This window comes from Engystomops pustulosus, chromosome 1 (genome assembly GCF_040894005.1).
Source record: "Engystomops pustulosus chromosome 1, aEngPut4.maternal, whole genome shotgun sequence".
Lineage (NCBI taxonomy): Eukaryota > Metazoa > Chordata > Amphibia > Anura > Leptodactylidae > Engystomops > Engystomops pustulosus.
Window position 1 is genome coordinate 145,386,535 of NC_092411.1, and position 26,059 is coordinate 145,412,593.

Here is a 26,059-nt window from a genome sequence, read left to right on the forward strand (position 1 = left end):
GGATGGAGAGACCGATAGGTAACAGGGGAGATCTTGTACCTCACTTTTCTGCAAAGGAGACATCTGTATCCACAGTCTTGGAACACATCCAGCCCTGCTACATACAAACAGAGTGCTCTGTCACATGACCTCCTCCTATGTGAGGAGGGAGCAGCAGCCCCTCACCTCCCAGGAGTCTGTAGTTTATTTATACTACAGTCTCCACGACTTGTCATCACATGCAGAGGAAGCAGACATTGCAGCACTCAGTTAATCTAAGGGGAGGGGGGGGGGGGTTGCAAAGCCTTACCTCTAGTTCTGTAGGCTTATATAACCTGTCACCTTTTATGAAGTGCTTTATGCAAATGTTTTCCTCACAAACATTTCCAAATAGTGCAATAAGCTATCAAAGTTAGGGATACATATGCCGATCCTTAAAAGCTAGTGAAGGCCCTACAACACTAGCTAGGAAACCATGGTTGGCCGTCAACTTTGCTAAAATATGAGCAGAAAAAGACCTTCCAGATAGTGGGGTGTAAGGTTATCACGCACAGCAGAAGGGGTGTTACACAATGGGGATAGATTTCTGTTGTGACCTCCTCACTTAAAGCGAACCTACCACCACAAATCTACCTATAAAAGGTAGATTGGGTGGTAGGTGGATCAATGGGACGTGAGGATAGCCCTTTTAAGGGCTAATCCTCACGTCCCCGCAATTTTTTGGTAACTTTTATTTAACGTTTATGCCAATTTTATTTTGCGGCTACTGGGGCGTGGAGTAGCCGCATCTGAGGTTACACGAGGCGGCTACTCCACGCCCCGGTAGCCTCTTTTCTCCTCCTACTTAACATCTTCCTGCAGACTGCAGGATCGTCGGACGAGGGCGCGCAGCTACGAGCAGCTGCGTGCCCTCGTCCGACGATCCTGCAGTCTGCGCATGTGCAGAACAGCAGGCCTGCGCCATCACGACTTGCGGGGCTGCTGTTCTGCGCATGCGCAGACTGCAGGATCGTCGGACGAGGGCGCCGAAGATGGTAAGTAGGAGTAGCCGCCTCGTGTAACCTCAGATGCGGCTATTCCACGCCCCAGTAGCCGCATAATAAAATTAGCATAAACGTTAGATAAAAGTTACCAAAAAATTGCGGGGACGTGAGGATTAGCCCTTAAAAGGGCTATCCTCACGTCCCATTGATCCACCTACCACCCGATCTACCTTTATAGGTAGATTTGTGGTGGTAGGTGCCCTTTAATAAACCAAATTTGCTGATCAGTAGGTGTGATGTTTACATCTGATACAGCAGCTGAGGAGAGATTTCCGTAATTACATTGCGGTTAACACTTGCATTTACAAAACACAACAGTTGTGTCAAAATTGCATTTTACATCCATACAATTAGGCAAATCTCCTCTCCTTAGCTGTTGCATTGCGCTTCAAAACCCAATGTGAACGCAGCTTTGATAAGGTATTGGTAGTAGTGTATAAGGCAAATTCCTGTTAAAAGGATTCCTTTAGAGGCCCCGAGCAGTAAACTCATGTGTGTTATTCTCGTAGATACTCCAGAAAATAAACTTCTCTACTATTAGTTTTACTGATTGAGGATATGTACTACTAAGCAGGTCCTCATGGGGTAGGGAATAAATTATAATACAAGTCGCACTGAGGTGCTATTGCAGCATATAGAGTTATTAAAAAACTATGAGGAGCATAGTTCCATGGGAACTGCTTAATAGGACACATCTACCATCAGTAAACTGATAGTAGATGTCCTTTAACAAAACCGGAATTCTAACAACAACACACAAAATATGACAAGTCATTTTAATGCCATGGTAGCCTTTTATACAGAATAAGCGGATCAATACATAAACATATAAATCAGATGTTACATGGCGCAGCATGTACATTCTTTTTTCGTCAGTTTATATACAAGTAAACATGTTGATATGCATATTCCCTTAACTGGACAGCTGAACATGTCAAAACCAATTTGAGATGACAAAAATTTACATACTTAAATTTAAAATAAAACACAGATCACCCAGAAATTACTCAGTCCTGAAAACAAGAGCTGTCGCAGTTATATATAAGAAGTACCTCCCACACACATTAATGGGATTCATTCAATATATTTCTTTCCAGATAAAGAACCCTACTTTTTCCTTTCATCTTGCCATTATAAGAAACTGAAATACCAATCTTATAAAACATTTAGTGTAATTGTACTTCTACAGTTCAGAGACTAGTTTTACAGCATCCACAGGATTTCTGGACTCCAAATATTAGTTGCTGTGTCGGTAGCTTTCCAACAGGGCAGCCCTGCAGTTCTGTCTGGGTCTCCTGAAGATGTTCATTTATTAATAAAACATAATACCTTTAAGGGAACTACTGAAGTCCATATCCTTTCGCATTTCAGCAGTATGTCATTTATGTGTGAATGTGCTATAGTTTGAGGGTTGAAGTCTGGCCTTTTTTTGTGTAGGATGTATAATTCAAGTACCAGTTTAGAATAGTGTGATACTCTGGTGGAATACCTTATGCAATTTGTCCTCTATGTTGAGGTTGTTCCACGTGTTTTGCTATGTAGTTTGAGGGTGTAGTCACATGCAGAATTTGTGATGCGTTTTAAATGCACTGCAGAAGGGAATGCTGGAAGTGTAAGCAGCTGTAAAAATGTTAACACAGCTACTTAGACTTCCAGCAAGGAATAAAAACAAGCCAAATGCATGATAATATGTAAAAACCCATGCGTTTCTGCAATATATTTGAGGGTGTGGTAACATGGTGGTGTGCATTTCATTTGAACACATATGCGATCAGTCTAAGGCCCGCCCCAGAGCAATTGCATTTGTAAAAGCAACACTAGGGGCACATATACCTGCACCCTAAAACGCACTGCAAACACCAAGGTGTGACTGCAAGGATTTAATTGTTTCACATGGTACCAGCACTGTCAGTGCACCCCTCCCCCGACCACAAATAACCTGTACCTAAGTAACCACTTTTTCCTCTGCATAAATACAGGGAGAATGCAGTCAATCAGCAATTCATGGGTTTTCATGTTTATGCTAGATTCTGATTGTTGGAATTGTTTTGCAACAACAAAGCTAAAAGTATACATATTCACACATAAATGACACTGCTAGTTTTGTAAAATACTAAACATAGCTCCTGAGTATTAACGAGTAATTAGCTTTATTTTAAGGGTGCGGTCACACGTTGCAGTTCCAACTACTTCACAATCAGTTTTTAGATGGTTTTAGGTGCAGTTTTGTTAGGAAGATATGAACTAAGTAGGTGAATTTTATTTTGAAGGGGAAACCTGTTCCACAAATGTCTTTTACCTGTTAAATTAACAAAAAACTGTACCTAAAACCGCCTCAAAGCTGATTGCAATGCAGTTTTAATGTGACTGCACCCTTGGCATGACTTCTGCCACTAGCAGCTTTAGGGTGCTATCACACGGTGTGTTCTTGGACAATTCTTAAAGTTCTTGAAGTTCTTGAAGTTTACCATGCGTTTGGCTGGTTTCACAGCTTCTTACACTTCCAGAAATTAAGAAAAACAGATTCAATCCAGCCAAACCCATAGCAAACATGCAAAAACACATGTGTTTTCAGTGTGTTTAAAAATGTCCAAGAGCACAGCATGTGACAGCAACCTTAAAGTCACATTGCAGACAGTAGAACAACCTATTTCTATAGAGCTATATAAAAAGTCAGATGGTAAAGTAACACTATCAAGTAGTAGTAGGGGCTGGATTTGCGATTTATCCACTCCTGAATTGCAACATGCGAGATAAAAAAAAAACTTTGATTAATTTCTATGATGGTAGTGAATCACACAGGAGGAAATAAAGAAACGGATTTCCTGTCTAAAACTAAGTCACTGTTTTCTATGGTCCTGATGCTGTGATCCATTGTTCAATACTGTAGCCATTTACTTGTAGTAAATAATAGAAACGCTGCTAGAAACTGAACTGACCAACAGGGCAGCTTCAGCGGGTAAGTGAATCATAGACCAAACAGTGTCCACTTTCATGGAGGGAAGGACTGAGTGCATCATAGTCATATATGATGCTAGGAAATAAGGACTTTGATGATCATAATGATATATGATGCCAAGACTCCTGTCCCCAGCATGGTGGTTGTGACACATTCCTGTCACAGAAGAGGGTTTTATGGGATTTAACCCATGGAAACTGCAAGCAATACTGCCGCAACAAGCTACATTTTTGCTATGGATTTCAAAGGGGTCTATACGCAGAAAAAGCCTACCATAAGTGATAGGTGGGGGACAATCGGTTGCCTGGTGCTGAACCCCTACTTTATAGGGGAGAGGTTTTCCAGCCACAAAATTAATAAAAATGTTTTATAATACTGTTAATATCAGATTCTCAATATGAAATAGTTTTTAAAAGGACATTATATCTTACATATTTCTGCACAAATATTGATGTAAAAAACGATTTTACCTTTATTAGTCTAGAGCTAAACAGGTGACACAATCACCAGTGACGCAAGATACTTTTGCTAGAGGAGGTTTCCTAGAATTTCATACTGGGTATATTATCCTTAGGATAGGCCATAGGTACTTCAATGGCTAAGACCCAAGTTGTGGCATCAACACTAAATTCTCTGAATGAAGCAGTTGCAGCAAATCAAAAACCCTCTGTGGTATTACCAAGCACAGCCAAAAAGCCTTGTTTAGTGCCAAAGCCCCTTCTGTTGGATGGCAGGTGCCAGGAGTCAGTATAGGCCATCAATAATTGCTCACTGTGGGTCTAGGTCTGTGAGAACAAGCCAACACAGTACTCTAGGAAGACAACACCCCATCTGTCATCACAAGAAACATCTAAATTATTATTTAGACTTTACACTGGTGGTAATTCTATCCAAGAATTTGTTTTGCACTATAGTCAAACATAAAAATAAGCTTTGCATGTAATACACGCCTCACGAGTGATGTCACCTCCCTCCACATTAACCTGGGGGGGGGGGGGGTTGCCTAATTTGTAGCCCGGAATGCCAGAAATTTTGTCCCCGCGCTCCATGCTACTAATTATATAAAACTTTCTTTTCTAGGTGATCCTGGTGTGTTAAGCTTAGCGACAGACAGTGCCAGGATCAAGAGGAGTGGGGTGTGTATTAGGTTTTTTTTTTCATCTAGGAGGTTGATTTTCTTAAATATTCTGTATTATGGCTACAAATCCTGTCCTGACTATATGTCAGCATGGAAGAGGTTCTATGATGCCACCATACCTACGGTCATTACATGATTTGTGGCCATCATACAGATCTTACAATAAAGCCTTTGATGATAGCATTCAGTTTTTCCCTCTCAATATGCTCCATTGGTTAAAAAACTACCAGGATATGAACAGAATACTGTAAAATCTTATAAATCACGTTAAATACTGCAGGTAGGAAAACTTCCAAAACTCGAAAGGGCTACTTTACACTGACCAACTTTGCACAATTGTTAATGAGGTTCCAATGAGGAGCCAATACGACTTACATATTTCGGTAACAAGGTTTGTAGTTGAGGCTCCATACACATAGATGGAAATCGCCTGATTATCTTCAAGGTATGGGGCCTGCCTCGCAACACTGCAGCGTTCTCCAATAAATACACACACAAAAGAGCTTCCCAGACATAGTGCATTTTTTTCTGCAAGATAGGGCAACTACAAGTGCAAACTGTTGGATCATTGTTTCCCTTGAAAGGGACAGTCCTTTAAAACATGAAACTGCCAGGGTATCGCTTTAAAATTGGAAGGATGAACAGAGAAAATTCTATTCTCCCTGGCAATTTTAATAGAAACTCAAAAGGAGGGAGGTGCGGGTTGCTTGTTTCAAGGGAATCCGGAAGTAGTTTTGACCAAAGATCCATACAGTGTTAGGTTGCAGTCTTGGAGAGCAGTTAACCATACCTTTGTGTGTGTTGGTAGCAGCAGCTGGACTATTGAAATGCTTTTATATTCCAGGATTGTAGCTGCATTGAAGTGGGAAATCATTTCAATGAAAACAGCACAACCTCGCCTCTCAGCTACGTGTCACCAATGTAAATGCTTTAGTTTGAATAAGACATCAGTTACTCAAAGGGAGTGTCTGTGTTGTGTGCAATGGTGTATGACATCTCTTCACTGGACACGAGTGCTCCAAGTCCAGCTACAATCATTGAATATAACTGCATCGTTCACAGTTCTGCAGTTACTAACAATATACACAAAGATATGGTAAGACAGATCTCCACCACTGCTACCTAACACCATCTGCAGTTTAACATGGTCAAAACTGATGCAAATAATGCAAAGTGCAATAACTTTTAATGTTAAGGTGGCGTTCTAAGGAGAGGCAATGTGAAAAACAAAGCATGTCTACTCTGGTAGAGAAAATATAGATATAAAAAAATTCCAGTTAGACAGTAATTCAATAAATTCAAAACTGCATAGTTATTTAGAGGCTCCTATAACACATAATTCATCACATCTTTTTTCACCTATATAATCTTTGAGTCACTACTTCCCGATACATGATAGATATGTAAATAAGTAGTAGAAATATTACAAACAAGTCATCCATGAAGCCTAGGATACCAAAGAGAGCTTCGGGAATAATGTCCAGGGGTGAAACCAGATAGAACAAAGCTCCCAGCAGGCAGAGTACAATCCTTATTCGAAACATTCGGAATAAGCCACCCACAGAAAACATTTCACGGAAGGCATGGCGTAGCAATGTTGGTATGTCCATAATTCTATCCATGAGCTAGAATGATAAATGACAGCATCATTACTTATGTTGCCACTTACAAACATATGTCACACTTAAAAATAAACTTTAGGAGATATTTAACCATAGTGTAAAGAACAAATTGGGGGGTGAAAAAAAACAAAAAAAACTAATTGTGCAAAAAGAATTACATTGTGCGAATAGCATAATATATTTGGTGTTAGGGCTGCACAATGTATTGAAACCTCTTTACTTGTTCGATACTTTCATACTCAGAACAGGGGACCACATCATCAGTGAAATATCATGTACTGTCCATATAAGGCGTTTCTACATCTCCCAGGTCTTCCCCTGACACAGGGACTCTAAATTATTTCATGTTATTTAATACAATTTTTTTTTGCCCAGCTGGGATTTGAACTTACAACCTCCACTCTCTACCCCTAAAGTGCCCCTATCCACTAGACTTACTGGTTATCAATGGGAAGATTTTATCTCACTTTATACAGATGTAGAGACAATACAATATAATTTTTTTTATTCAAACATATAATCAATACAGTTAAACAAAATTAATAAATAGAATAAAAATGTATAAGACACTAAATACATTGTATATTTTATATTAACATTACTAGGACAACCTTCATAATACATATTAATAAACTGTCAAAGGAAACTAAACGAAGAAACTAAACGCTCTCCTTGCAAAACGCTGGTCCTTCGTTACTGATCGTATGCGTTTCATTGGGCGCACAAAAATGTGCTAGGGCTCAGCCCCACCCCCAGATTTTGCATTGAGTTTCTATCAAGTATACACTCAAAATTCTGGTATCAGTGCAGCACTATTTGGTGTCGCTTACTAAACATGTTAGGCATATAAATATAAACATTTCTTCAATTGGATGTTAATAAAAAAAATGTTCCTGTGTGAAGATAATTTCTCATAAATGTAGCCATGTTGTCCCTTAAAAACGAGTTGGCTTCCTCGGATACGACCACCTCACACTCTGGCAGCGGTGGCCAGACATGTGCTATTGAGCTCTGCCTGACCTCCTGGGTTCAGCAATCATTACCTCAGGACGGATGTGGGACATATAATAACTCCCGGACATTTCATATACAAAAACCTTTTGTTTCTTTGTGCAATCACTCCAGCAGAGGTGGCCATATCCGAGGAAGCTATCTCGTTTCTAAGGGACAACATGACTACATTTATGAGAAATTATCTTCACACAGGAACATTTTTTTTTAATAACATCCAGTTGGAGAAATGTTTATATATGGCAGATTAATGAAACTGAATGTGAGTGCCCAGACGAGAATACCCCTTTAAATCAGTTGATAATGCATGCATTAAGGGCTGTGGAGTCAGAGTAAGGATAATTTTGGTGGAGTCGAAGTAGTGATAAAATGGGCAGACTCCACAAACACAAATAAATTCTAAAAATTAGAAAATTTCCTTTAAATGTCTGTTCTATCCCTGGTCTAAGGATTTAGTCCAGGGTGAGCAACATTTATTAGTCCAAAAGCCATATAGCCATACTGCTCAACTGTAATGAGCTGCATCAGTAACCAACACACTAGATACACCAACAACCACACTAGAGCAGAAAATGACCCCCCGAAATTATAAATGCCACAGTACAACAATAAATACCAATACTGGAGACCCCAGAGCAAAAAACTAATAATAAGACCCCAGAGAAGACAAAACTGGAGATCACTACAGCATAAATTTAATAATACTCGAGACCCTGTAGCATACAAAAAATAAATAATTCCACTCCTGCAGCTTCTTCTCTATCCAAGTGTTGCTCTGATTGGGGTGCAGAAATGCACCAGGAGCAGGAGAAGACCTGGGTGCAATACAGCACAGTGGGTGCTTTGCTCTGGGTCCTGATCTCAATGTATACAACCAGGGAGCGGACCTGGGAGCAGTGAGAAATTCTCAGCTGTACTCACCGCTATTTGGCATCCTGCACCAACTAACGCTTCCATCACTTATGTTACATCAGTTATGGAAATGCTCATTGTCAGCAGGGTGTGGAACGCAACACATGGCTTCACAGGGTATATGTGGCTTGTGCACCACTGGTCCCCCCACTTTTATTTGAGATTAATGTAGCTGCACTTTGTGTACATGCTCACTAGTGAAACTCTTCTGCTACAGAATAGAGGTAGGAGGTACTGGGAAGCAATACCTGCATTTATTCCAAGCACTGCTTCAGTGATCAGGAAAACAGGACTGTGGAGTTAAAGTCAGTGACCATTTTGGTGGAGCTGTTGTTGAAACTCGGGAAATTGAGGATTCATAGTTATAGCTTATCGACTCCACAGCCCTGCATAAATCAAAAGGTATTTAATCTGTTCAAAAACATTGGAAGTAAATGTTGACTTATTTTGTAACTCATTTACACATACAATTAAAGGGGTTCTACCAACTTAGTAAGTTAGACAAACACAGCAGTCCAGGCAATGGCTCCAAAGTTATGTTGCATTAGATCATGTGACTCCTTTCAACCAACAAGCTTCTAGCAGTCACGGGACCGACATAATTAAAGATTTCAAGACTTCCTAAATAAATCTTAATCCGCACATATTGCTAGAACTGACATGTAACATCAAATCTTTTGTTTAACCCTCTGGGTACCCAAGTTTCTAAACAGAAAATCCAATAGGTTTCCTTGTTGAATAGTTTTTTTCTTTTGATCTCCCCCACTGGTTCAACAACCATTTCTATGCCCATGCAAGAAAACAATCTGCATTCACCGCCACGGACTAATCTTAAATATTTGGAAGCCATTGAAATGTTAACAGCTTCCTTATTGTTTGCTTCTGAAAGAAGTCATCTTGAGGGCGCTGCCTGTGCTGCCTACAAATTAAAGTTTACACATTGCACATTATAACATACACAACATGAGCTATGTTATAGTGTTGTCCTGTTCTAGTATATTGACATTTTTTAGAGGTAGAAGCACAATTTCCCATGGCCGCACTTGTAGAACCCACATAATCCACAAATTAAAAAAATAAAAATTCCATTGTGATACACAGGATTACATATAAGACCAAGTGTATGATTGAAGAAAGGAAATAACTCTAGGTTCAAGAGGAAGCACTAAATAGATTTTAAAAAATAAAAACAATATGAAAAAAGAACAGAAAGTAAGTTTTTCGGACACAGAACAAGAAACTTCTTTTGCAACTACTTCCGACGATGCATCCGATTAATCGGTAAACTCTTCTACTAAAATAAAGAACAAAAGGAAAAGACAAAAGGGACTAGAGAGTTTCAAAAAAACAGCAGGACGAAAAAACAAAAACGGCAAGTCCTGAGACAAGCAAAAATAAGGGGCAATCCGTTTTTTAATTTGTCAACTTATATATTATCAGATTTAGGATCAAATTGAGGTTCGTTCTACAGGTTCAGGATTCTTTCCTACAAAATCCTTCAATTTATTTCATAAACTGCTGGATGTTAATAAACTTTCCAGAAATATTACTCTGAAAAAAAAGGTTTACATAATGAGAACACGTTTGCTCTGAACAGCAGAACTAATTCTTTCCAGGATCAATTACATTATTGCCATGTTTAGACATCTATCTACAGAAACAAGAAATGAGGAAACAGTTGATATGAATAAGTTATATTATGTCCACCTTTGTTGAACATATTTCAGGATAAGGTTGAGCAAGATCTTGTTATGTTAAATAAGAAAGTTCTGGATAAAACAAAAATAAAAACAATAGAGATTTAATAATAAGTTAGGCCAAATAATGGAGGAGCAGTGGTTCTTCTAGATCAGTGATGGCAAACCTTTTAGAGACCGAGTGCCCAAACTACAACAAAGACCCGCTTATTTATCGCAAAGTGCCAACACAGAAATTTAATTTGTGATTTACACTCCCTGCTCTGTCACAGCTTTCATTGATACCAGCAACCTGAGGACAACAGTAAAGCAGAAAATAGTCCCAGGTACAGCTGTCACTTTAAAATACCTCTTCACAGCAAGTCCTGGGCTGTCTGGGACTGCAGGAAGATACCTGGAGTCATCTCTAGTGATGGCCTGAGTGCCCACAGAAATGGCTCTGAGTGCCACCTCTGGCACCAGTGCCATAGGTTAGCCATCACTGTTCTAGATGCTGGTCTGTATAGAAAAATAAATTACATATACTTGAGGATACTACAACTGATAGAGAATTGATGTCTGATCCTACTCATATGTTTCAAAAATATTTAAAAGGTTTATTATGGGAGAGCGTTAGTATGGGAGCAATTCATAAAAAAATTCCAAAAATCCAGAAACAAGTTCTCACCCCCTCCAAGACCTATAGTAGCAGGAATAGGATCCTCGTGAACTTCGTGTATGGGTAGACCACTTTTGGGGTATTTGTGAGATACAAAACACGTGGTATCTTTGTTGGATGGATTTACATGGAAAAAAAAACATATTGTTGACTTACATGTGATGTAGTAAGTTTGTAGCCTTCACTGATCCACAATGTAGCATTGAAATGTCTCACATAGCTTCTTACTTTTTACAGAAATTATGATCCTGCCGTTAAAGAATTTATTTGTTTGGCTATGGAATTCTTGTCATCATAAAACTAGTTTTCATTTGATGGGAATTTTTTTCTACTAAAGTGTGGGGTAGCCATGGGGAGGGGGGAGTGTTCACCCTCCATGGCCAATATTTACATGGCTGTGTGGGGGGAGAATTTTTTATTCTCTCCCAAAAATCCATTCCTCTCCCATTTCAAGTGGTATGGTAGTTACAATTACAACCTGCTACTGATATGAACCTTACATCTACCTCAGGCGTCAATTCTAATGTTGTTAATTTTCTTGACATCACTTTAAAAAGTGATGAGGTGGTACAGATTACACCATATGTTAAACCTACAACAACCAATTCGATTTTTGATGCCACCTCATGCCATCCTACTCTTGTCATTAAAAATATACCCGTTGGCGAAGAAATTGTTCAAATCCCATTGAATTTCAGAATTAAAATCAGAACACATATTGGGTTATGTAAAATAAATTATCTGACGTGGATGCTCCAATATTGTGAATAATATTTCTAGAATCTTACCAAGGGTGACAATATTTCTAAAAACACAAGTCCTCTATGGATAATTCTGACTTTCCTATAACATTCTCGACAGCCTATAGTTCACAATACTATGAGATTGGCCATATCATTAAAAAATACTTACCTTTATTGTATACTGACAACTCCATTTCTAATTCCCTTAAAAATAATATAAGGTTTGTATCAAGAAAGGCACCAACGCTAGGAAGCATTCTCTCACCTAGCTTATTTCTTTCATCTCATGATAAGAGAGATACTTGGTTATCTACCAAAAGGGTTGTACAAGTGCGGCCAAGGGAAACATATTTGTTGCAATCATGCTTCTACCTTTAAAAGTTTTCAATCTACTAATACAAGACAACAATAATAATGTAAAACAGTACAAACATTGTAACATTGCTCATGTTGTGCATGTTATAACATGTGCAGTGTGCAAACTTCAATACGTAGGCTGTACAAGCGGTGTCCTTAAATACGTATTAGAAGACATATTTCAGATGCAAAAAAGAAGGAAGCTGTTAACATTTTGATGGCTTCCAAACATTTTCGATCAGTCAATGGTGGTGATTGCGGATCATTTTCTTGCATGGGCATAGAAAGGGTTTTTAAACCACTACATTGGGGAGATCAAAAGAAAAACTATTCAACCAAGAAACCTATTGGATTTTCTGTTTAGGAACTTGGGTACCCAGCTTTTTCTAGGAACTTTGGCCTGACAATAACAGAGAAGCATCACAATAAAAGAGTCATTTCATTCCACTTACAGATCTGGGCTGACCAGAAAATCGTCTATTATAACTATTGACTTCCTGAAATATTTCTTGGGCATCTTGCTGCTCACCCACTTGAAACACTGGAAATAATAATGTCACCTAGGATTAAAAAATACTTATATATTTATCAATTTACTGTAAAAGACAAATGATACAATTAAAGAAATTTCCTAACATATAGAAAGGGCTTTATAACATGGCATCAAGTAAGTCATACACAGTATTTAGCTGACTGGCCCCACATACATTTTATCTCCTTGATGATTGCGCATTTTATATTCATCATGACTGATCTGTTGCCATCTTAAAGGCACGTACATGTGCAACTTTACTTTTCTATCCATTTTCTTTATTAAAAAAAAAAATAGTTTAGAAATATTTTAAGATTCATTTTAATTCATAGGGATTTATTACCCTAGTGCCAGGCAAATTGCATCTAAGACTACACACAGCAGAGCTTCCTCGTTCACCAAGATCCATCTAAGATTCATGCATCAGATCAAGCATGCCAGGAAGCTCACCGATAACCCACTCTTATCACAAAGCACACAGTTCAGTGTGAATAAGTAAGATCTGCAGTCTACCAAAACCCTCCCATCTCACTCACTCATTCTTCTCTCACTCATCTCTCCTTCAGCTTTTAACACTCACACACTGGTTAGTCTTTGCACTCACATGTCTAGCAGTGTGAGTAGATAAAAGACATAATTCAGTGATAAATATCTCTCTCAATCTCTGGATATAAGTCGAACACAGTAGAGAGGGCAGAAAGTATTATGAATGAAGAAGATAGGGGGTGGAAGAGTGCGTACACTGTAATCTCCTGTCTGTATTTCATTTGCCAAAGCAGTGTTAGGTAAAGTCCCATTGCCCAAACTCAATGTTAAAGCAGCTGCATTTTGGAATTGCAATTTATGAATGCATGACAAGAAATGATCAGTGCAAAAAACAAATGAGTGCATTACCTTACTACATAAATGTATAGGTGTTTATCCATTTCTACAAAAATGCACCCACAGCCTTTAAAGGGAACCCGTCACCACTATTTTCACAAATGCAGGTAGTGACAGGTTCCTATAGAACTCTAGTAACTGACACCCTGCTTGTAGCTAAAAATTATGCCCCTGAGATTCCCATATATTCAACTTTATAGTTTTACCTGGTAACTAAGCATGGCTACATGGAGTCCAGGTGGGCGTGGCCTCCTCGGGCTGAATCCAGCAGCTCCTCCCCATCCCTATCTCTGTATGCTGCTATAATGTCATGTGACCAGGGTGACATCATCGCAGGTCCTATAGCTTTTGTAGCATTAGGAACTGTAAACTAAGCATATATGTCATGAAATCACAGCATATTTTATCACATGAAATCACAGCAGGCTGCATGGAGAGAAGTAGAAGTCCATGGAGGCTGCTGTGATTGTTTTATGTGGTCAGATATGTACATGGGGTATAGTTTTCATATTAAGTAGCTCAAGGACCTTTGATGATGTCACCCTGGTCACATGACATTAGGCCACGACTCCCTCCGCCCCCCCCCCCCCACAACAATTTTTAGCTAAAAGCAGGGTGTCAGATAGTTACTAGAGCTCTATAGGAACCTGCCACTACCTGTATTTGTGAAAATAGTGGTGACGAGTTCCCTTTAACAGCAAATGTTGAGGCACTGTCATGACCCCCCTGTACACTTCTAATTAACTGCTGATCCTGGCATACTCCAAGTGCATCTAGTGTATATGGCAAATGCTCCACAAGGAATCTCGGATTTCTGTGTGGCACAACAACCACTACCCAGCCTCCCACAACTGTTGTTGATGTACTAAGCTGCGTGTTCCTTTCTGCTGACTGGATAAGAGTGGATCACACATTTAGCATGCCCAAATTAAGTGCTGGGATTTAAGCTATATAATCCTTAGGTATTCATTATTTCAAATGAAGTTTAAAACTGAAAGCTTCTGACCAATACATATGACAGGAGGACATACAGTGGGATACAACTTCATCCAGCCCCTTACAATCAGAGATACCACATTTATATAATTCAATACCTTTCATTTTTTGGAGTAAAACATAATTCCATTGTATTTAGATACGCTAACACATGTACCGTATATCAATCTGTGCTGAAAAAGCCCCACTCGACTTATACCCGGAGATATATATATACCGTATATATTAGAGTATAAGCTGAGGCCCCTAATTTCCCGGTGCTCCCGTCCCGCAGCGCCTCTTCTTTCTTCTCTCTGCTGTAAAAGCCGGCAGAGATGCGTCCATACGCTCTCTACTCTCATATGCTCTTTGCTTGCACACACACACTGGATGTGTCTCTGCTGGCTCTGCAGAGAGAAGAAAGAGGAGCCGCGCCGAACATTTTCTGCTGAAAAACTCGGCTTATACACGAGTATATACAGTGTATGTATATATTATACATATATATATATATATATATATATATAAATTGTACTCGCTGATCCCCCCCCCCCCAAAGCGTCCTCTTCTCCCCGAATCCTTAGACTTCCAAGCAGTGCGGTCAGATGTCATATGGTGTGATGTCATCAGGCGGAGACACGTCACATCACAGTGTGTGTGCGCGAGCAGAGAGCATAAACGTGCCTCTGTCTGCACCACCAGGAAGCTGGAGTAGAGAAGACGTGCCGGGGGAGAAGAGGACGTCGAGGGTGAGTGCCAGAGGCGAGTACTGCCTTTATTATTTGATCAAGGGGGCACTGCTGGACATTTCTGTAAAGGCCAGCTCTGTATATATTCAAGTATATAGGGGTAATTACTTAAAACTATAGTGTACAGAGCCAATGCTGGATTCAAACTAGCAGGCGGACGTTATCCTTTTAAAAAGTGCAACCCCCAGAACTTCAATGTGTGAGCTGGCTGAGAGCCAGATAAAGTTTAACATACTACCGTATATACTAGAGTATAAGTCGAGACCCCTAATTTTACCACCAAAACTGGGAAAACCTACTGACTCGAGTATAAGCCGAGGGTGGGAAATGCATTGGTCACAGACCACCCCAGTATATAGCCAGCCGGCCCCCCTGTAGTATACAGCCATCCCAGCACTAAACAAAAAAAAAAAAAAACACTATACTCACCCTCCGGCGGCCCTGATGCGCAGCGCGGCTCCCCGATGCCAGCGCAGCTCCTCTTCTGGCTTCCACGCCTGTCTTCTTTCTTCGGTAACAGCCTGCAGGGTGCTACTATGTTTCCTCCCGGCCGGGAGAAAAAATGTCCACGCCCTGCAGGAAGCCAGAAGTGGAGCCGCGCTGACATCGGGGCCGCCGAAAGGTGAGTATATAACTTTTTTTTTTTTTTTTAAGTGCTGGGCTCTGCATTGACTCGTGCATAAGCAGAGGTGAGGATTTTACACGAGTATTTAGTTTCCCATGACCTTGTTTTTAAGAAAAAAAGGCTTTACAAATTTTGCAAATGATCCTGAATGGTCTCTTAGGTTAATTTTTAATCATTTATATAATAATAATTTTAAAAGCCTAAAAACCAGGCCATAAGAAGCTAAAACAATAGTGGATCCTGCCAGAGGGACGCACACACCAGTATGCCAGTGTGCTTGGTTTATAATTCTTTATCCTGGTGGTAGATTTCCTTTAAGGCAGTGGTCCCCAACCTTTTTTGCCCAGGGACAAGCTGTAAACATAAATTTTGTAAACATTAATTTTGTGGGGGGATGCAGTCTGGTGTCATAGTTTAATAGCCAAAAATGTATTTTTGCATGCCCCATTAGGTTATATTGATCCCAATTTCTGAAGAAGCGCCTATTGTCAGGAGACATAATGTCATGACATCATCACTTGCACCGGCAATAGAGCAGTGCATTAACGTGGAAATGAAGTAACGGAAGAGAAGACTGCTGTAAGGCAATGGGGATAGCGAGCATTGAGATCAGCCAGGGATCGGTGGTTGGGGAACACTGCATTATTAAAATGTTAATGATATAGGTCGATAAGACCATGTTGAGTGTTGGGAACAGATCTGGTAGAAGAAAGGGAATTTCCTAAAAGGGAATCCTGTAAATCTGGTTCTATACCTGGCCATCCATGTATAACATATGGAATTACAAAAAAAAAAAAATATATTGGTTCTTACTGTTTGTCGACAAATGGGACAGCTGATAGCACCGAGCCATGACCCATATCTCCAATATGCAACAATGCATGGACCTATAAAAGGGTACAATTATTGTTTATAATTTCATATTGCATGATAAACAAATAAATCAAAGTGGCGATAAATCTATTAGAAACATTAAGAATTTACCACAAAAGAGATGTCCACAGTTTGTTTCCACTGGAAACGTAGCCTGCTGCAAACAGACTGGGCAAGACATATCGGAGTAGAATTGATGTCGAGGTTGGACAGTTGTTTCCTGTCAATACAAAAGATCATCCAAGTAAAATTCTGAAATGTTTACATTATGACTTTTTTTATGGACCAAATACATTTTTGACTATACACCTGTATAACAAAGTGCAGCAAAATCCAGAGCGCCTTCTAGTGATTGTTAAAGGCAGAAGAGAAATAACATGAGTACATTTAACTTTTAAATAATTTGCACCAAATTTTGTCAAACACTTCAGCCACCCACCTGCTGAATCTCCCTTACAGTAGCACACTAGGATAAACATGCCTAATTTTACATCTACTTTTCAAAACTGGAGTACTTCACAAAAAGTCTGAAGCTTACTGTATATACTCTGTAGCAAAGTTTTTCAGCACAAATTTCAGTAATTACTCACCCTCCGACCCTGTCCCCTGGCGTCCTCTTCTCCCTGCAGCAGGTCTTCGGGTTACTGGCCGGGCAAGCAGATGCACATCTATGCAATCTGCCGGCGCAGAACTATAACGACTGCCTGTGTCTTCTCTGCCGACTCGGCCAAGAACCCGAAGACCTGCTGCGGGGAGGAGAGGACACCAGGGGACAGTGTCGGAGGGCAACTTTATTTTTTTTTTATCAGGCACTCTGCTGTGGACATTGTTATTGATGAGGGGAGTCTAGTGGACTTTTATTATAGAGTAGCTGCATTTCCCACTCTAGGCTTATACTTCAGTCAATATGTTTTCCCAGTTTCTTGCGGTAAAATTAGGTGCCTCATCTTATACTCAAGTGTATACGGTATAAAACTTTTGATCAGTGTTGTGGAGTCGGAATAAAATGGACTGACTCAAGACTCCATAAATATATAATAAATTGGTACAAACAGTTCACTGCAGTAAGTGCCCTAGGAAAGAATGCGCTTATCTCAGTACTGCTAGAGTGATCAGGAAAACTGGATGAAGGCAGGATTGTTCAGTGTTACTCTCTAACAAAATGTCTAGTAGTTTCCTTTCATCAGTAAAATGTCCAACAAAGTGTCCCCATTAATATCATGTTCAGCATCGTACCCCCAATAATAAAACATCCTGCACCTCAATAATAAACTGCCCAGCAGAGCGTCCCCTTTAAAAAATAAAGTTAGCACTAACCCCGGCATCCTCTTCTCCCCACAGCAGCTCTTTAGGTTCCCTGCTAGGCCAACAGATGCACGTCTATGCAATCTGCCAGCAGGCAGCATACTGTGACATAGTGACATCATAGTGTGCGTCGGCCGGCAGAGTGCATGGACGCGTATGTGCCGGCTGTTTCACCAGAAAGAAAAAAAGAAGAGGAGCTGGACAGAGTATCGGGGAGCCGGAAGTATGCAAGTTTACATTTTTTTTAATTGACTTGTGTATATGAGGTAAGGTTTTTCCAGCACATTTTTTTTACATGAGTATAAATGGTACCCCAGTAAAGGCAGAGTGGGTCTTTTTCAGCACAAAAATTGTGCTGAAAATCTTGGCTTACAGTCTGTCCATTTTATTCTGATTTTCCGATTTTGACTCCTTAGTTCTACATGAAGAACTACATATGTAATGTGCCTTACCTGTTCATTTTGTAGTTGCTCCCTTATGGCCCTTACCCTTTCTTGATTTTCAGGGTGAATGTTTTGCTGTTCATTTCTGTGGAAAAAATGTAAATGTTATTTATAAAAGTACCATTAAAATCGTATATATACACCTTTGAAGCTAATTTTTTTCTGTAATTTAAGAATTGAATAGTGAAGGTGGTAATGGGACACTTTACAATGCAATTTACATTGTAGTGAGCAGTGCCTCCGAAGGACTTCTTAAGGCTCATCCTTATTTTTCAGGTGCTTGCTTGAAACAGCTCAATGAACTGTTCAAAGACACTAAATGAAGTCTACATACTGATAGAAGGGGCAAAAAGTGAAAATGGGCCACAAAAAGTCTTGCTGTAGCAGAGAGGTAGGTGGCTGTGAATGTGTAGCTGTCTGCATTGGCTATTGTTTATTTAACATAGGAAAAATACTAGGGGTTGACACCCTTTCAAAATGACATGGAGAGGCCAAACAATTGGATAAGGTGGTAGGCTAGAATGGGAAAGTAGGGGTTCGGCAAGATAATCTAGAGAAGGAATAAAGTTGTCTCAAGACTTCTTTCTTCATATGTCAGTGGAGAAGCTTATTTGGTAAGGTGGTGAAGTAGACTAGACTAAATCAGTTGTACCAAGTATGAACCACTTTGTTTTGCTAATGGAAAGGGAAAGGAAATCTACCATCAAAATCAAGCACGATAAACCAGCTACACTTACTCATATATCCAGCCACTTAGCATAATTGTAAAAGTAGATTTTTTTTTTAATGAGCTGGAAGGGGATGCTACCAGAGCCCCTCTATGCTGTAGCTTCACAAGCTGTTAGAATGTCACCCACTCTGCTACCTCACCACCCACTTCTGCCTGATGTAATTTAAAAGCAGCAGAGGACGTTTCAGCACACAGTGGGAGGAGGGGAGTGCTCTTGCACAGTGTAACAGCCTGTGAATGCGTAGCACAGAGCCCTTCAGACTCAATAACATATTTAAATAAGTTGTTTTTAGAAGGAAAGAGGCCATGGATAACAAATAAGAAGATTACCACAGTCACAGTGCCTGGATATATGAGTAAGTGTAGCTGGTTTATGAAGCTTGATTTTGATGAAAGATTTTAACCCGCTGCCACAAACCATCATAATAGTATGTCGCTGTGCAGCAAGGGGTTTATGGAGAAGGCTCATGGGCGCTCTCCATACAGCATGGGTGTATATTGCAAAATACACCTATGGCGAACATCTGCGATTGGTGCTGGAGGTGCGTGAGTGCCACCATATGGTTTCAGATTGTCACTTCCCATGATCGGGTAGTGACAATCTGTAACCATCACAGCCTGGTCTATATACTTGTCATTTATGCAGAGCTTAAAAACAAAAGTTAAAAAATAAAAAAAAATAAAAGTCCAAATCACCCCCCACTGATATAAAAATAAAAACATAAAAACATGTCATCTATCACCGCATCCCAACAATCCCGATCAAACAATAAAAACTGTTGTTCTTAACCCCTTAAGGACCAGGCCCTTTTTCGTTTTTGCGTTTTTATTTTTCACTCCCCACCTTCAAAAATCTATAACTTTTTTATTTTTCCATGTACAGAGCTGTGTGATGTCTTATTTTCTGTGTAACAAATTGCACTTCGTAGTGATGGTATTAAATATTCCATGCCATGTACTGGGAAGCGGAAAAAAAATTCTAAATGCAGTGAAAATGAGGAAAAAAACACATTTGCGCCATTTCTTGTAGGCTTGGTTGGTACAGCTTTCACTGTGCGCCCCAAATGACATGTCTACTTCATTCATTGGGTCAATACGACCGCGGCGATACCAAATTTGTATAGGTTTTATAATGTTTTCATACATTTACAAAAATTAAAACCTCCTGTACAGAAAAAAAATTCTTCATTTTACAGTGTTCTTGCGCTAATAACTTTTTCATACTTTAGTTCAGAGCTGTAGGTGGTGTCATTTTTTGCGACTTCTGATGACGTTTTCAACGCTTTTATTTTTAGGACTGTGCGACCTTTTGATCACTTTTTATAGAATTTTTTCTATTTTTCAAAATGGCAAAAAAATGCAATTTGCGACTTCGGGCGCTATTTTCCGCTACAGGGAAAATTTATATTATATATGTTTATATTTATATCAGTTCTAGGGAAAAGGGGGTGATTTGAATTTTTATGTTTTTTTAATATAATTTTTTTTTTTTTACTTTTTTTTATTTTTATTTTTTTTACTATTTTTCAGACTCCCTAGGGTACTTTAACCCTAGGTTGTCTGATTGATCCTATCATATACTGCCATACTACAGTATGGCAGTATATGGGGATTTTGCACACCATCTATTTCAATGTGCAGATCGCACATTGTAATAGATGGCCTAAAACATGATAGCCTCGGATCATTGTGTGATCCGAGGCTGTCATGGCAACGGATCGCCGCTCCCCGATGACGTCACGGGGAGCGGCGATCGGAGCCAAGATGGCGGCGCCCACGCGCCGGCGGCTCGTTAATGCCGCCGGCAGCTTTGCCGGCGGCAATCAAAGGGTTGACACCCGCGATCGGTGCAAGCACCGATCGCGGGTGTTAGCGACGGGCATTTGCTTCATCATGAAGCAAATGCCCGGTGAGTATGAAGAGGGCTCAGCCCGTGGGCCCTCTTCATACTCCCCAATGCGCAGCAAGACGTAAGGGTACGTCTTATTGCGCTATGGGGTTAAAGATCTGTAAAGTATGAAAACTATTAATTACTTTGATTAACCACGGGAATCCGGGTATACTGGGGGCATACGGGTGTGTGATTGTACCCGAATGCTGCTTCTACCCATTCCATTCTACATAGATATGTTGCTTTATTCATGTCTATGGTACATCTGAAAAGAGCCAAGCCTCCCAGCTAGGCTATTCTTACAATGTTGTAGAACTAAATGAAGTGTATGACCACCTTTCCACTCACTGCAGTCATAATGGATCGGGGACTTATTATATATGTATATTAATATGGATAAGATAGATTCATTTTCCAGTGGTGAATCCGACATCCATCACATTTATGGCATACCTTGTGGATCTCCCATATGTGTCCCAGATGGGAATACCTCTCTCTCTCTCATGTTGATTTTTTTATGAAAATGCCAGTCTATTTACAAATGTTACAATTTTCAATTTAAAAAATGTAAAAACATAGAAACATACCGTAACATTAAATACGCAAGAGCAGCAATAAAGACTAAACTGATGACTACTGCAACCACCACTTGGTTGCTGACACCTTCAATAAACGACCCATCTAGTAACGGCAAGTGTAGAATATCTTGCTGATCTTCAGCCATCCCAGAACACAGGAATCAATTTCTAAAATACAAGAAGATGAAAAAAATGTTAGGTGAGAAACTAAATGAGGTACATAGATGTATAATGGATTTGACAGGAGAATTTCATAAGTGTGAAAAACAGAAAATGTACATATAACAATTTGTTTTTCTAATGAAAAGGAATGGAAAAGTGTAATCCAAGTCAGGGAAGGATCGCTCACAGGATGGCACCTGAGTGAACCCTTTAACTTTTAATAAGGTAACAGAGTTTCAGTCAGTTTCAGTTTCTGTCATACTGCTTTAAAGGGAACCTTTAACAAGATTCACTAAGAAACCTAATAATAAGTTCCCATAGCACTATACTAACTTATGCTCACACCTTTTTAGCTAAAAAATCCATAGTTCCTATCCTTAGAAAATTAAGTTTGTAAGCCTACCTGGCACCCTGCCTGAAGAACCAGGGTGTCCCAAGGGCGTGTGCTACTCATGCAAGGCAGTGTCTCTCTCACCTCATGTCTGTTAGAAAGGGAGAAGAGTACATATGAGGTGAAAACACACACTACCTTGCATGAATAGCAGACACCCTTGGGACACCATGCTCCTTCTGGCAGGGCCAGCTAGGATTAAAAACTTTATTTTCTGGGAATAGGAGCTATGCATTTTTTTTTAAACTAAACACAGTGAGGGCACAAGTTAGTACAGTGCTAACTGTTGTTAGGCTTATAAGTAAACTCTGGTGACAGGTTCCCGGCTATACTTTACCACAGTTTATGTAAAAAAACAGAAAACTTCAGATGTTGTAGGAGGAGCTACTGTATAAGGAATGCGTTTTTTGAAAACGCATCTGTTTTTGTCCGTTTTTAATTGCGCGAATTCGGAAAACCGGACAAAAACACATGCGTTTTCAAAAACCGCATGCGGTTTTTAAAAACGGATGCGTTTTTTACGATCTGAAAACGCACTTAGTAAAAACGGCCCAAAAACGCCATGTGTGTCTTCACCCTTTGCTGTTGTTGACCTGAGTGGGACTTGAACCCAGGACCCCAGCACTGCAAGGCAGAAGTGCTACCCACTCAGCCACCGTGCTGCCCATAAGGACGTCTATGTTTGTTATTGTTCTTTGACAAAAGGTTCTTTGATGTAATATATATGTATACACACATAAAGGGGTGATTTCCCACCAAAAATATTGTTCTGATTTTTATGAGAACTGGTTTCTGTTCCATTCTCTGCTTACCACTATAAATCAGTATTGAAAATAATGTGATCTTTCTTTGTATGGCCTTCTAGATACGAATTAAGCGATGTTGAACAGAAAGAAAAAGAAGCCATTTTCCTAAATAAGGATACACCACACAGTTTATCAATCGTACATGCAAAGATCATAAACAGAAAAAAAAAATAATCTAAAAATGTTGTTACTGTCAGTTTAAAGCAGAATACAAAACAAACAAACAGATAGAAGAAAGGTGTATACATGGAGGAAAGACAAACTAAGGATTCTTCAGAAACTTTGCTGCAGGCAACTTTCTTGTATATCTAGTTTTAAATAACTGAACAAGGAACTTTATCCAGTTCCTTATGACACAACTTGGCAATATCTTACCTCTTAGGATCAACAAGACAATTGTTGAAATGAAAAGAAGTACTTACTTGGGTTCATTGACACGTGGCGTTTACACTGCATTTGGAAAAGTAAAACAACAGCTGAGGAGAAGAGAATTGCCTAATCACATTGCTGTTAACATTTGCGGCTACAAAACGTAATGTTGATGCGATGTTAACGCACGCATTTACATTCCCTAATGTTTGGGTTTTGTCAATGCAAATGTTAACACAAAGTAATTAGGCAAGTCTCTTCTTCCCAGCTGTTGTATTGTGTTTTGCAATGTAAATGGCCAGTGTGCACGCAGCATTACAGTGCGGTAATAAGGTGCGTTCTGAAAGGAATATGGCTGTTTTTTCTTTTACATGATCCCTATTGTAGGGCCACCACTCCTGCCCGCATAACGAATGGAGTCCACAAGGATTGCAAATGATGGGAATAGAATGGAAGGCATTCAAGGGGCTGGTGTTACTCTCTCATATTTCCTACACTTACATATTTAGTAAATAATGGAGACAATTATCCCATGACTGCAGCAGCGTTGTACAGTCGCTATGTCACTACTTTACATCTGTGATTGGCCGAGTGGACACACCTGGCCAATCCCAGCCATGCCTAGCGCTAGGGGCGTTAAGCTGCATGTAAACCATCAAGCATCATGAGTTCATGTCCAGTCGTCTCTAGTCACTAGGAGCACACTAGTGACACAGTCTCCCATGGCCCTTATGACCCATAAGACTATGGCAGCATATGATATATATAGGGAATTGTCTGCATTCTCACAACAAAACAAACACACTCTGAAAGCATGAAACTAGTGTGAGCCAGAGACAGAGCAGTATGCTGTAATAACCCCTTATCCTCCATAGTCATGTGTATGGGGATGTGAAGAGACCTGCACAGGGTTCATGGACACGGGCTCCTCCAGGAGTTGTCAGTCCTCCCCGCCTTAGAGGGCAGCGCTGTCAGCCCGGGAAGCACACGGCAGCTGCCTCACATGAGCGGCGTCCACAGCTCTCAGCCTGTCAGTCATGTACTGGGACACACTCTTCCTGGAGGAGGGTCCTGTGCAGGAAGCACGACATCCATCACTTCCTGCTGTGCGCCTGCAGTGACAGAGCCGGGACACTGTGCAAGGACCTGTACGTCTGAAGTGTAAACATGTAACGTGTGCGATGTGCTGGGGGGAGAAAGGCGAGGAACTACATGCACATACGGAGCCATGTCTCTGGGCAATACAGCCCTCATATCTAATTATCTCTGTATCCTGTGTATATAGCGCATCATTTTACTCATGTCTAGTGATGTTTACACAATAAAGTTAACCCCTTCCATTACAATTTTATTAGGTTTTGTTCCCTAGTAGTGATGGGAATTCCGCCTCTTCTTAGTGAGCTGGCTCACTAGGCTCCGCTCACTAAGAAGAGCCTGCTCCTGAAGACTCCCTATTAAATATATAATAGGGGGCTGCAGGCCAGTCAGGCGTTCCGCACCACTCCACTTTTAACCTGATATTATCTGGTTAAAGGGGGCCGAGCATCAAGAGACCGTTCTTCCCAGCGGATGCGGTGGAAGAAGACCATGTTTTCCCTACTCCGGAGGTGCCTGCTGCAAAGTTGCAAAGGTCCCGGGATCAAGTTCCCGTGCACAGTTACAGAGGGTCATATAGGGCCATCTTGCTGCCCACAGCCTGGGACAGATCTTATCATCCCTGTGGAGCCGCCAGCAGTGTGTCTTCCTGCGGCGGCTGCCAGTCCATTGGTGGGTGAGCTACTGCAGAACTTGTTTGCTGTCCTTGCCACGCTCTCTTCTGTACTTTCTTCTTTCCAGCAGCATGCTCCTCCAGCTTCCCTACCTCCACAGCCTGGTGATATTACTGACGCATGGATTGCTGGTTCGCAACCTCATGTGGACAGTGGGGATGAGAATGTTTCTTCAGTTGTTCTGTATAAAAGGAGGGGAGTGTCAGAGACATTTTATAAGGACTACAAATTAGGCGGCAATAGATACCCAGTCTTGTTCATGCAATATTTAATAGCACTGGCTGTGTGTACCAACTACCAGAAGTAGACAGCAGTAACGATCACGCGGGACAGAGAATATACATGAAGTGTAATATGCACTTCACGCACCACTTTTCACCAGTGCATTTCACCAGTCGAAGAAAACCGACAAGCATCCCTATTCGGCGAGCATATACATATATCCAGGAACGATAATATCAATGTCACGGGTGCCCCTGTGACCAATGTCTGGGGTTGCAGGCGCACCCGTGTCCCCCTCTGCCCACCGTGCCGGGTTCCAGTGACATCTTCCGTGGCTCTGTAAAATTGAAAGGGCCATTGTGCTACTAATTGGTACTTGCCAGCCACTGACCTGTTAAATAGCCAGTTTCTTTCTATGGCCTCTGCCGGATCTTTGTGCCTCGTTGCCATTGAGAAAGCTTGTTCTTATGTCCTCTGCGTTTATAGGGATTTCTTGTTGTGACCTCGATTCTGTTCCTGACTACGCTCCTGTGCTGCCTGTTCTGACTTTCCACTATGTCACCGACTGTGATCCAGTGCTGCCTGTTCTGACCTCCTGCCTGTCCCTGCCCATGAGTTTGCTTTCCGATACTGTACCT

The 26,059-nt window shown here is 40.5% G+C and overlaps 1 protein-coding gene across 2 annotated transcripts; it reads right to left on the reverse strand.

Moving 5' to 3' along the window:
* Positions 1-1,688: 1,688 nt before the first annotated feature.
* RNF170 (ring finger protein 170) lies at positions 1,689-24,547 on the reverse strand. 2 transcript variants are annotated; one of them, XM_072155518.1, is made up of 7 exons: positions 24,332-24,547; positions 21,712-21,870; positions 18,513-18,588; positions 16,867-16,975; positions 16,696-16,769; positions 12,572-12,679; positions 1,689-6,744 (listed from the first exon to the last, which is right to left on the reverse strand). In XM_072155518.1, exons 2-7 carry the CDS (start codon positions 21,846-21,848, stop codon positions 6,475-6,477), a joined length of 774 nt encoding a protein of 257 aa, XP_072011619.1. In that variant the 5' UTR covers positions 21,849-21,870; positions 24,332-24,547; the 3' UTR covers positions 1,689-6,474. The 2 variants fall into 2 exon arrangements, with proteins under 2 accessions (XP_072011619.1, XP_072011630.1); XM_072155529.1 differs by lacking the exon at positions 24,332-24,547 and adding an exon at positions 22,268-22,333.
* Positions 24,548-26,059: the final 1,512 nt, after the last annotated feature.

What these genes read in the sequence shown, in the direction of transcription:
- RNF170 (XM_072155518.1), bottom strand. Translation starts at nt 21,848, where the DNA reads ATGGCTGAAGATCAGCAAGATATTCTACACTTGCCGTTACTAGATGGG. An exon ending in CTTGCGTATTTAATGTTACG is followed by an intron (nt 18,589 to 21,711) that starts GTATGTTTCTAT and finishes TTTTTTCCACAG; the next exon opens with AAATGAACAGCAAAACATTC. An exon ending in AGCAACTACAAAATGAACAG is followed by an intron (nt 16,976 to 18,512) that starts GTAAGGCACATT and finishes TTGTATTGACAG; the next exon opens with GAAACAACTGTCCAACCTCG.